Raw genomic sequence first — 13,285 nt, forward strand, 5'->3', positions numbered from 1 at the left:
AAAATTTATGGAACAAGGTGACATTGTGATACATTACACTTAAATAAGAGCATTAAAAGTAGTGACATAATTTTAAAAAAAGCCTGATATTGTGATTTAAAAAAATCTGAAACTTATTAAACTATATCAAATGTGCAAAAGCAAGACAACCCATTCTTTTTTACTAAAAGGAAAGCCTATTTGGCACTATAGAAATGGGATGAAAAACTCCAAATACTGGTATTTGATGCAGGCTGTGGTTTTGGAAGCAGCTCTCCAGTCACTAGAAGGAGCTCTTTCCTCACACAATCCCATAAAGTCTGTGGTCATAATACAGAGGACTGTAGGTCATGTTTAAAAACCCCAAAATTAACGAAATAAAGCAAAGTAACACAGATCTCAGGAGAATGCTGGACAATCTTTAATGAAGTCATGATGTGTAACTCTCTGGGGCAGCTGTGAGGAGACAGAAAGGTTTCAAGGAGCCAGGGGAGGAAAACCAAAAAAATAACCAAACTCCTGTGCCTTTAGACTGTATAAAACAGGCAGCATTAGCAAGGTCTGCTTCCTGTTCCAAACAGACAATTTTTATGAGGGAAAAAAGAATCACCAAAGTAATAAGGCATCAACATGACAAATTTCATCATGAAATTGAGTTACTCTGCTGTGTGAAAGCTGGGAGAGGCAGCACTATTTTTATGTACTTCATTACCATGGTGCTGCAGCAATGAAACCAAAACAATGTAGAGGACAGGATACAAACAAGAGCAAAGCCAACAAAACTCCCTGAGAACTCTGCCCGTTTCTTCAAAGGGTTAAATGTTCATTTTTAATGAAATACCATAAAAGAACATGCATTCAGTATCCCAAGGACTGATAGAAAATAAGGGTAAGTGCTTTGGTCTCTTGAGCATCTGGTTTAGATTCCAGCTATCCCTTGAGATAAAATATTATTTGCCCTTAAAAACACATTTTTAACACATTTACACAGATTTTGATGCATTTCATTCATTTAGAAAAAAAACAAAAACCAATTTTTTGGGTTATTCCCAAAATAATAGGGATGGAGAAAAGGGATGGAGAAAAGCAACCACCCTTTTCTCAGTCTTACAGGTTGGGCTCATGACAGCAAGGAGGACAATTAGCATTAATAGATTCTTGACCTCTTGGTTATGGGTTGCATTAACTGAGCTTATCTGGAGAGCTCAGCTCACTCATTTGAAATGCAGCTGCAGAAACAGGAAATGTCTTTGTCTTTAGAGGTGGCTAAAAAACTAAAGGTGATCAGGACAAACTTCATCCCAAAGTGAGGCTTCATTCAATTTTATTAACACTAATGGCTCCAACAAAGAGAGCACTTGCAGTAAAAAGCAGTTTGTGGCTGGGGCTCACAGACCCTCGAAGGGACACAGGTAAAAAGGAAAACATCTTTTCTGCTGAAGAATTTTCCTTATCATGTTTTTGCCTGTCTCATTAATAAGTTTGAGCAAGCTCCTCTGCTTTGATCTGTTACAAAAACTCAATTTCCACTTCACACACTGAATTCTCTGTCAATAAAACCAAATTTCCCTGTTAGATTTAATAGATGGAGTCAGAGATTCAGGTGTCTATCAGAGCCTGCCATATTCCCAGCAGAAGAGGAAAAGCAGGGTATTTCAGTCTCTAAATCACACAACTGTAATTGGCAGTCATCAGTTTTGGCAACAACATGTTCTCACCATTTCACACTGCCAATCACCTTGGGTGGCTGTGGTGCCCCTAATAATTATCTATTATTGGCAGTGCTACACTGCTCAGTGGAGTGTGAGAGCTCATTCCAGGCTGAAGCCAAAACATTAAATACACATTAGTCTGGGCAGGCAGTGGAATGAAATTTCCACTGTAACTCTATCTGATTTCTGATTAGTTGGTGGAAACTGAGGGAAATACATATCAGCTAAGGAGCTTAGGCTTCCACTGCAGATTTTAGTCACTTATGCAAGTGGGATGCAAATCAACCTTCTTTTCTTTGTGTTTTAGCCACTAACTGACCAACCAATAATTCTTCATTCCCTCTCTGAAAACTTTGGGGATGTGAACCACCCAAAATCACCACTTATCAAATTCCTTTCACTTGACCTTGGAATAGGTTAGCCTTGGCCTAGAGGTAAAAGGAAAATGTCCCTTAAATCAAGTGATGTTACACTTCATCTTGGAAACACTTAAAAGTACAAATTGCCAAAGGCTGGAAATAAACTACAAATCTTTTGTGACATGCAGAGCCTCACAAATTTTAGAGCTTGTTACTTTTGATTTAGATGACAAGCTGCAAGGGAACAAAAAGGTATTTTCACCCTTACCTTTTTACTCCTGTTTGCCACAGAACACATGCAGGTATTCAGAAAAATGAGAATTTCTGGGTTACCTTTCTATACATTAATGCAAAAAAAGTCCCTGTGCAGCAAGATCACACTGTCTGCTAATTGTATGGAAGTGGCATCCTCAATTCCATCCCCATGCCTTGCCAAAATAAAGCTAAACAGTACAGACTTTGATTTTACATTACAGCTTTTTCAAGTTTGCCTGTGCTATTATTTTAGAATTTGCCAAGTACAGTTCTGCAGTAAAACATTATAACCACATAAATTACTCCCTTTTGCATGTAAGTATAGATCATCCTCATTTTTTTGAACAAGATCTGTAAAAACAATCAGTGATTCATGCAGCAGTTCATTGCTACAGTGCCTTTTAATTAACATTTAATTTTCCAAACATAATGTCCTATGGAGTCACTGTTTTCAGCTCCTAATGTCTGCTAAAACACCAAGTCTCTCTCAAAGTGCAAGAATAATAATTTGAATGTAAAATGTTAAAACACAGCCTTTGTCTTCCCTTTTTTCAGTGCAAGTCTTTTGAAGAGTTACAATTGCCTCAACAGTTGGAGCCACAGACCGAACCTGGCACGGAGATAAACCCTCTTGTTTCACGGCTCCAGTAAAAAAAAATGTTTCCATTTGACTGAGCTGCATTTTAAAATCTTCATTTTGTTCATCGCCAGATCACTGTGGACAGCTCCAAATGTAATGAGCTGATATCCTCTGGGTGCTGTGTGGTTTTTGGGGACAGGGAGAGGGGTGAGCCCATCCAGGGCCCTACAGGACACCCAGAGATGTGGAGCAGTGACTCACTGCAAGCACAAATCTCACAAGAATCGTAGGCAGAGCTCCAAAGAACCACCCTCACTGCATCAATCAGGGGCTCTGCAAAACTGTTATTCAGAGAATGAAGTCAGAATATAAAAGTTTGTAGCTCATAAATCCGCTGGAAAAACAAACAATGGGTTTGAGCTGAGGCAGTGGCTGCAGAAGAGAAAGAACAATTCTGCACAAATTGGTCAAGACCACCACACCCTGACCACACTAAAAGTGTGCAATGGGCACCACAGGGAAGGCAGCAAGAGGGAACTGAGTTGGATTAATTAAAAATAAGGTGAAGGAGCCACACAAACCTCTCAGGGAGCAAGCCGAGGTGTGAACTCCTCTGGGGTCTGTGCACACACAGACAGAGCTAAAACCACCCCTGCACCACAGACAGAGGCTCCTGAGTCACCTTCCCACCAGGGACTTCTCCAAGCTCTGCTTTCCTGGGTGACCCAGATCTCAGAGCCCCTTACATAATTACAGCCTCACAACACAGAAGTTCATTATTAGCTGAAAATTCAGATCTTGTGGCTTACAGATTGAGCTGCTGTAAACTGAAACAGGGCCCCATGTAAGTGAGATCTCTTGGAGGGGTGGTTGTGGCAGCAGCTGTGCTAGGCTTGTCAGCAGGTGACACTGGATCTGTAATTCTTATGCTGCTCAGAATATGGTTGCTGTCACCTTAACATGACTTCATGCTGGGAGCCAGGGGAGACAAGAGAAACTACCATTTGCATTGGTCCTGTGCGTAATGAATTCTTTGACAGCCCACTGTTTGTCCTGCATAAGCTTTATCTGGCGCTGGAGCAGTACAAAGACATTTTGTACACATCACTATCCACTGGAACAGCAAACCAGAACGAAAGAGAAATCTCAGGTATGGCAGATATTCTCTAACAGCAGCATCTTCGTGAAGCAGGCATTGGGTAGTGAAAAATAAAATTATACTTGCTTAAAATTAACAGTATTGAACTAAACAGCAGTTCCCTGAAGTGGAATTGGCAAGGACCTTCATTTCATTAATCTACTTGAGGAAAAAAGCAGCAGATTATTAAAATGGCCACTAATGGTCCCAGGTTCTGCCTAATGTTTTTCTTAAGCCTCTCCACGGGCTTCCCAAGGTGCCCTGGACCAAACAAATCATCTCCTGCGTGGGCAATGCACTCTCTGGGTACCCCTTGGAGGGCTGGCTGCACTCCCACCACACTCACACAGCCATTAATTAATTCATTAATGCAGAATTGCAGTGCTTTCACTTGGAGTTCTGCAGGGAGATGACCACATCCTCATATTTACATGTACATCAGAGCAAGTGCAGGATCAAGACTGAATAAAATTAAGCCCATTATGCTGCAAAGCACAAGCCAAGTATTAAAAAAAGATTAGTCCAAGCAAAGATTTTATTATCTCTGTACTTCCTTTAGGCACAAACCAAAAAGAGTAGGTGAGTGTGCTGGTCCCAAACTGCAGAACAGATTGCTTGAGAGGTGGCATGAGGAAGAACAGAATAAATGTTATTACCTACAGAGAATTTTTCTCATTCTAGATATGAAATGTCACCAAAAGAACAGCCTGTGTAATGTTCATTAACCTGAATCCTAATGATGGACTGAAATTATATTCTGTGTGTCAGAGAAAGACAAACTGACCACCTAAATCAAAGGAAAACTCAGTCCAGTGAAGATTTTCTTTGTGTTCATTTTGAAGGCCACAGGAAGTTGTGCTGCCTTTTGGAAAAGACAGATTTAAGCTCTGTTTGTTTGCTTGCTTTTTTGTTAAGGATTGAAACATTTCAGTCAAAATCTTTCATTCAGACCTGTGCACAGTTCTGCAGACTTGGATGTACATGTGTGCTCCTAGACTGTTGTAGCAGGATTTTTTTGGGAGAGTCCTGCACTTTGTGCTGGAGCTATTTTCATAGCAACCAGAGGGTACAGCATGTTCCCAAGTGCAATTTTTAGCAAAGCTTTCAAGCCAAACAGAATGTCCTTTGGCTGGCTGGAGTCAAAGCCGAACACAATAATGTGCATTTGTGAGGCAAAATCCTTCTTGAATGAGACAGAACCGGGAGCAGCTGGAGATTATTCACACTGAGTGTAAACAGTGGCAAAGGACAGACCTGCTGCCTTTCTGCTTCCATCTCCACCTCAGCTTCCCCCACACCTTTCCCTTGGGTTTGCACCTTTACTGCCAAATTAAGGAATTGCACGAGAGTCTGCAAAGCAACCCAGGAGTTCCAGGTGTCCACTAAAAGCTGTGAGCAGGGACAACACGCCCAGGGATGGTCTCACAGACCTCAGGGGCAAGAGAAATGCACTGGGCCTGATACAAATCCTTCTAGAAGCCAAAGGAATGATTCAAAGGATGAAGAAAGCTCCAGAAATTAAAAAGGGGGTTATGCTTGTACTGATCATGCACTTCACATCCACTTAAGTTGGTTTAAAATGGTCCTTGCACTGATCTAGCAACGTTTAACCTCCTCAGGGATAAAAAATTATTTGGTTAACAAATAGAATGAGTTTGCCTTTGTGCTTCCACAAAAAATTGAAGAATTGCTGAGCGTTGATCAAGAAATTTCACCTTAAACAGATGTTTCTAGTCAGACACTGATTGTCAATAAAATCAGTTCCAGCGATGGTGCTGCTGTCAGCACCTTGTTCTGGCTGGGTTTGTACCACGTGTAAAAACCTCCCAGATTTTCCGTCCTCATTCCTGTGTTACCAGCCACAATCATTTCACAGCTGGGCATTTCCTCAACATGCTGGGAAATATTTCCAAAGGGAAATGCATCCTACTTTGCTGCAACACCACAAATTTTGTCCCTCAGCAGAGGCTCAGTGGTGACAAGAAGGGACCTCCAAGGCCTCTGAATGTCAGCCAGGGCACAGGAGAAGTTTGACCTCATGGGTTTGTTAAGGTACCTGGGTTTCTGGTTGCAAGGATCAATTCCATGATTCCAATGTAAGTTTAGCCTGGAGCAGAGATGATGATTTATTCATTGCTTTGCTCAGGTGTGCCTGGGCTGAAATGTACCTGCTGAAACAGGTATGGGCATCTGGGTGATGCACCAGGAGGGAAGCATCAGCTTTCTCACAGTGCATCCCAATCCAGGGAGGCACTTTGTGACAGCACCTGTCTGCAGCATCTAAAATATACATTATTTTAGGGACTGATAGCACTAAAAACCACATTTTGTTATTTTCTCATTTAAACAGAAACCTTACACTGTGCTGCATATATCCTGTTTACTCTCTAGAGGGAAAAAAAAAGTGCAATTTTTTCCTTTTGCCCAAAAACTTACAATTTGAGAAAAAAAGATGCTTGCTTTGAGATATGCTTCTTGCAAATGACCTGGATAAGTTGCATTTGCACCAGGATTGCAATGAAGGATTAATGGAGTGCAAGAAAGAGAGGTCTAAGTCCAACTCTATGTGTCATTTAATTGGTTTGTCATCTGCATCTGGAATTAAAAATAACTGCCTGAAAGCAACAAAATAATTTTATCAGTCAAAAAGATTGAGGTTACTTCCATGGGTCAGCACTGCTGTCTTGAAAATAACCTCATTCCACAATGCATTTAAAAATATGTATTCATTGGTGAGGTATTCCGAGAGAAAAACATTCATATAACCTGCTCCTTTCCCAAACCATGGTGTTTTCAGTTTGACGACCACAGGCTCAGGGATGGCAACATTGAGGGAGGCACAAAAGCTCCTAAAAGTGAGTTCCTTTGGGAAAAAAAAGGAATTAATCCAGCCTGACGTCAGCAGCTCTTTAACCCTCAGCAGCCTGATTCTTGGAATGCTCAGGAGAATTTCCAAAGGTTTTGATGCCACAACAATTTATTGTCTTTTCTTTTTTATATCTTTTATGTATTCTCAGTGCCCTTAGCATGCATACTTATAATTCCTCAAGTCTGATAACTTAGCATAGTCCTGATATTCTATTATGCCAGAAAGCCAAACATCCTACAGGCCTCACAGACAGAGGCCAGAAAGCCCTACGCTATCTTGAGAAACCAAGGTCTCCTCTCAAATACATCCTGTAAACTAAGATTAAGCTCATTCAGGGAAAAATACTTCAAGATAAAAAGATACCACACTATTTATTCAAACATCTCATCTCTTTGTTAGATATGCTAATTTGCAAGGTCTATAAAATTGCACACACAATCTATCGTGTGCACCCATTTCAGTGTCCCCCACCATGATGAGGTGTTACACCACAAAAATGCTTATTAAATACCAAGGTAAAAACCCTTTAACTCTTAACCATGCCTAGTTCTTCATTTTAGGACCAAGGAAAAGGCATCCTCATAGTACCTGTAATTCCTCCAGTCTGATAACTTAGCATAGTCCTGGTATTCTATTGGGCCAGAAAGCCAAACATCCTACAGGCCTCACAGATAGAGGCCAGAAAGCCCTACGCTATCTTGAGAAACCAAGGTCTCTTCTCAAATACATCCCGTAAACTAAGATTAAGCTCATTCAGGGAAAAATACTTCAAGATAAAAAGATATCACACTATTCATTCAAACATCTCATTGGGGCATTTTTGTTATATATACAAGGTGTATAAAATCGCACATGTGCGTACGCATTTCAGCATGCTCCACCTTAGTGAAGTGTTATATCACAAAAATCCTTACTAAATGCCAAGATAAAACCCCTTTAACCCTTAACCATGCCTAGCTCTTAATTTTAGCACCAAGGAAAAGGCATCAAGTGCTGTGTACCAAGCAGGAATCAAATGCAAGGCCCCATCCACTGGAAGCGCGGATCGCGGTGGGATTGCGACGGGATCGCAGCAGGATTTCAGCAAGATTTCAGCAGGATCCCAGCAGGATTTGCTCACCTGGGTGATGCAGGCTCCAGTGAAGGCCACGATGACGGCCACGATGTTGACGGTGAGCTGGAACTGCAGGAACTTGGAGATGCTGTCGTAGACGTTGCGGCCCCACATGACGGCCTTGACGATGCTGCTGAAGTTGTCGTCTGTCAGGATGATGTCTGAGGCCTCCTTGGCCACGTCCGTGCCTGCGATGCCCTGGGGAGAGGGGTTGGGAATGAGATTCCCTGCTGGACAGCACAAATCTCCATAGTCAAAGCCCACAGGTTTTTATATTTCCTGGAATTTCGTTAATTCGGCCTGGTTTTGATGTGTTGAGTTAGGCCGCAAAAAGGGAATTGACAGAGAGCAGAGAATTCATGTGGTGATGGCTCTGAGTGTTTTATCAGCTTAAAGACTGCTGATTATCTGAGGTATTTTTGTCATTGATGATGGTTTTTTGTTATCCATGAACAGAATTGGTAACAAAAATGAGAATTATGTGTCTTTATACACAGTCAGAGTACACATGGAGGACACCTTTCCAATTATGGTGGATTTTACCACAGCAAAAGAGAGCTCCAGTATTGTGAAGAAAAAGTTCTTTTTTCTGTATGGGCACAGGATTCTGCATAAAGCCAATAATTAATTAGACAAAATCCTGAAGAAGTATCAAAACAATGCCAGTGAATCCAAGTGAATTAAAGGATTCTGAGTCAACATAACTCATTCCCACCAATATATTCCTTCACTGACAAGTTATTACTTGCAGCTTATATAACTTATAGTGCTTATAACTAAGCAACTTCACATTCAATTAATGGAAAAGCCCTTACAGCAAATTCATAATGGCACAAACATCAAGATTATACCATTGCAAAGCCAACATCAGCTTTTTTAAGTGCTGGTCCATCGTTGGTTCCATCCCCAGTCACAGCTACCACCTGCCTCTGTTCCACCTGTGTGCTGTCAATAATACCTGCAAAAAATGTATGTATGGGCGTGTGTTTACAGACATTTATGGGCAATAATTAGCAAGATAAAACATCCCTGTAAAAATGCAGGGTCTGTATAATACAGATTGGATAACACCACACAGTTTTACAGAGATTAAAAAAGCAGATCTTTAAGGAAAATAATGATGAAAGCTGTAGCATCACCACCATCCACTACTAAACATCCCCATTAGGATTTACATGGAAAGTTCTGATCCTGTATCATCAACACATCAACACAACCTGCTCAGGCTTCAAAGGCAATGAGAGCAGCTCATTATGTCCTTCTGGCAGATTCCTGCTATTTAAAGTTTTGTGTCACAGCCCAGCACTGATCAAACATCGATGGAAAGGATTTGCCAAAACCTTAAGTTCATGTTTAGGGCTCTCCTAAACTGGGACCCAGCTGTAATATCAGCTCTACTAAGAGGTCTTCTTAACCTAGAGATAACAAAAGCCATTGATGAATTTTATGTAGCTGGAGAATTTTAGCAGCCATGTTCAATTTTGCCAAACAATGATTAAGGAGATACAACTAATTCTTTAAATTGTGGAACCAAGCATTTTAATAAATAGATAGAGTAAAATAATTTTTACTTTCATTTTGAGTTCATTTGAGAGAAATAAAAACCACTTTTCACTTGGTGAATCAAGTTTTTCACACAACAAGGCTGCAGGGAATTATTTTCCACTTATGCAGATCATGAAAGTCAGGAAAATAATGAAGAATTTTTCAGAGGTTACAGAAGCAGCCCAGGTTTTTATAGGAAGAAGATAATTCACGATTCTTGTTTCTATTTCCATGTCAGGGTCCATTTGAGCACAAGTCCAGAACACAAGATTGTTGTGTAGGATACAAGAACACCTTTCCATATTGATAACTCAGGGGAGGAAAATGACAGAATTCCTTTTGCTAACACATTTTGCACAAAGTCATTACCTTCAAAAACAATTATCCAAACCTACCCAGTGTGAAAAGCTTTCACTCTGCTCTGAAAAAAAATTCCCTTCCCTATCAGATAACCAAGGAGAAATAGGAAATTGCAGATTACAGAGCAATAGCTGCCTCTTGGCAAGGTTCAGGCTTATCAGGCACCAGAAGATTGCAGTGCTCTGTGCAAGCAGTTAGTGCCCTGTATTTTTCAGAGTTATGAAAATGAGAAAAAAAAGCCCTATTCACTTTCCACTGGTAGTATGATTTCAGAAAAATGGCAATTACTCTGATAAGATCTCACAATTAGAGCCTTCAGTTTGTTGGGGTGATTTGCCTTTGGTATTACTAAATAAACAGGAACATCATCTGTCACTACTGTTAAAAGCATTTACTTTGTCTTGTTATTAACACATCCTTTGATGTTAAATTAATAGTTTAAGCTTCTGAAAAAAAAAAAAAAGTCATTAAAATCTCTGGCTCATTAAGGTATTAACTGCTCCAAAGAGGTCGATAGTATCTGCTCACAACTGGGCTCCAAGTGGGAGCACAACCCAAATCAAGTTGAAGAGGCTCAAACAAATGATCTCCTAATAGAGATAAATGGATATAAATAGTGACTGTGCTGATGACTGTGCCACCAACTGCCCTCCATCAGCCAACTCCTGGGTGCTGCCAACTCATTCACAAGGTTTAGGAGACATTTTTATCCCAAAATCCAAACTGTGCAGCCAGGATGAGCCCAGAGCACAGAGCTGAATGCAGCCATGGAAATCCAGACGTGAAAAGGTCTCAGGTGCCATCAGCACCTGAGCCCCAGACCTTCCCCACAGTGCCCACAGGAAAGATGTGGAATTCTGGGGATGGATTTCAGTGCTACCCATGGAGGAGAGAAGGACTTTGCAAAACAACCATCTGTACATCAGACAAATTTCTAAAATGGAGCAGCCACGATTATTTGGGATTCAGAGGATTTATCACAGCTCTGCCAACACTCCCTGACTTCTGCCTCCTCTTTTTAATCTCTTCCTCCTCCCATTGCTGAATGTTTGCCTTCTTCCCAGCACATGCCTCCCTCCAAACACATTAAGTTTTGGTTTTAATATTCTGTCAATGGCTGTGATAAGGTTTCACCTGAAGAATTCTCTTCAGTACTGAGAAATGTGCACAGATAAAATTCACAGTGTGAGGAGAGCAAAGAGAAGAAGGATGCCCAGGAAGGGCTCTCCCTCTGAGCTGTGGGGATTAATCTCTGATGTGATCAGGGAAAAATGTGACTGAGGGCATGAGCTGACAGGCTGCCAGTAAAGAGAACATTCCCTGGCCTTTGCACTCAGTCCAAGTGGCTGAAAAGAAGCTCCAGTAATAATCAATCATGTCTAACAACCAGGAAATTTTTTCCAACTATACAGCTTTACTCCAGCTGAATGCTTACATACAGAATTTTAATAAAAGCAGGTTTTCACAGGGAATTCTTCCACTCTCAGCAAAGCTTCCTGCCAAAACAGCCTTTGCTCTTTCACTGGCCTCTTCCCTCTGTTGAGCTGTTTGGCCATGACTTTCTCCTGTCAGAAAGAATTTCATTCAACAGCCCCAGGAGCACACCTCGAGCAGAACATGACAGTGTGCTCCACACAGGGATCCCGCTGATGTGGCAGGAATTTGGGCAGGAAATTTGGACAGGAATTTGTCCTGTGGCTTGCATAAGACACAAGTTTCTCCGAGCAAGCAGCTTGTGTCAGATGAGGGCAAAGATCAGATTTAAAACAATCATGCAGAGCTGTCAAGAAGGGATCTAAATGCCTAAGCCTGCCGTAAAAAGCACAAAATACAAGATACAAAACTGAAATATATCCTACATCTCCCACCTTCCTCCCATCTAACACTAAGCAAGCATTAAATCAAATCCACTCAGGATAATAACTCAGGGAATTTCAAAGAACAATGTCTCTTCTGCACCCATGGCTCAGCTCAGACCCATCACAGACAGGCTCTCCCTTTGTCACAGGACAAGTGCTGCTCTATTTAAACAATCCTTGCTCGTCACCCTTAGAGTTACATCTCCTGGGAGAAAAAAAAAATCCTGTTTTAGAGATTTCTTTCTGTCTCAACTGCTTAAAACAGGCAGGAAAATTCAGCTGCAGCTGAGGATTTCAGAGCTGAAGCCCAGTTCAGGGTTAGAAAGGCAGGAAAGCTGATCCTCCCTCAGGATCACACAGATTTGCGTTTCTTTGACAAGCTAAACAGAGGTACAGCCATGTATTTTCATAAACACGTCCTCTTCAGGTTAGTTTTTAATATTTTCAAACTTCTGGAAGCTCCCTGTTAACGTAACAAGAATTTGCAAAATCTGTCTGAAGGAGAAAGCTCAAATCTATTTCAGTTACATGCTTGGGTACCTGCCTGGATAGAAGTTTAAAGGTTTTTATATAAAAATATTCTATATGACATTACAGACAGCATTGGGAATTAACTGAAAATTCCTCCACAAAGTTCAGGATATCAATTAATACCATTTTCTTTATTTTGATTATTGTACCCATCTCACAGCTTTCCACATTAATGAGGTTATGAACATACTACCATGCCATGAAATTATAGTTTAAATATTTGAGTAATTAAGGGTAATTACTAAAAATCTTTTTTTCTTAAAGTTCCCTTTCTGTTTGATAAAAAATTAGCCCTGCATGAGAATAGCTGTTTTTAATATCACAAAAAAAAAAAAAAAATTCCAGTCTAATTTAAATACTTTGGAAGGTACCACTTGTTTAATTGGTTAACTGACTATTTCTTTGATCTTTTCTTCTGATGATATTTCCCATCAGTGTTAAACAATTGTTTCCTGCAGTGTTTTCAAAAGATAAACTGACAATTTTGAAATATTTCAGCAATAGCACTGTAACCTTACATCAGTATAAACGATATGTAATTTTACTTGTTATATTTGGAAATAGAGTTAAAAATATGGAATTTTTAATTTGACAAATAATAATATGAAACATGAAATTTTTAAAATATGAAAAGGTGTCTTAAAACCCATCCCAAATTGTATTTCAGTGGGACTGAGATTTTGGTTTCACTGAAGGGCTTTGTGAGGATAAACCATTCTGATGGGTGTTTTTCCAATCTACCTCTACTTCAAAGCCATAAATGTTTGACTGCAAGTGTCTGCCCAGGCTGAAATGCTGAACCATGCCTTTCTCTGGTCCCTGAGCAGCACTGAAAACAAAAGTGAAAAATAAAAATGATCCTTTGCTGGGTGGGATTGTGCTATGTTAAGGGGAAAAAAGATTCCCTCCAGCAGCTGTATGTCATTAAAAATTAAATATAAAAAAAGTTTATTTTCTGATGTGTGTTTTTAGCCTAGAGCAGAC

General features: G+C 40.4%; 1 protein-coding gene across 14 annotated transcripts in view; it reads right to left on the reverse strand.

Annotated features, from left to right (window-relative positions):
• ATP2B2 (ATPase plasma membrane Ca2+ transporting 2) overlaps window positions 1-13,285 on the reverse strand; it is a 407,966-nt gene that overhangs the window by 30,741 nt on the left and 363,940 nt on the right. For all 14 annotated transcript variants that reach the window (XM_063164432.1, XM_063164430.1, XM_063164426.1 and 11 more), the window contains 2 exons: window positions 8,858-8,964; window positions 8,013-8,204 (listed from right to left, as the gene is read on the reverse strand). In XM_063164432.1, coding sequence (XP_063020502.1) covers window positions 8,013-8,204; window positions 8,858-8,964 — 299 coding nt within the window. The remainder of the gene's footprint in view (window positions 1-8,012; window positions 8,205-8,857; window positions 8,965-13,285) is intronic.

This window comes from Melospiza melodia, chromosome 10 (assembly GCF_035770615.1).
Source record: "Melospiza melodia melodia isolate bMelMel2 chromosome 10, bMelMel2.pri, whole genome shotgun sequence".
Taxonomy (NCBI): domain Eukaryota; kingdom Metazoa; phylum Chordata; class Aves; order Passeriformes; family Passerellidae; genus Melospiza; species Melospiza melodia.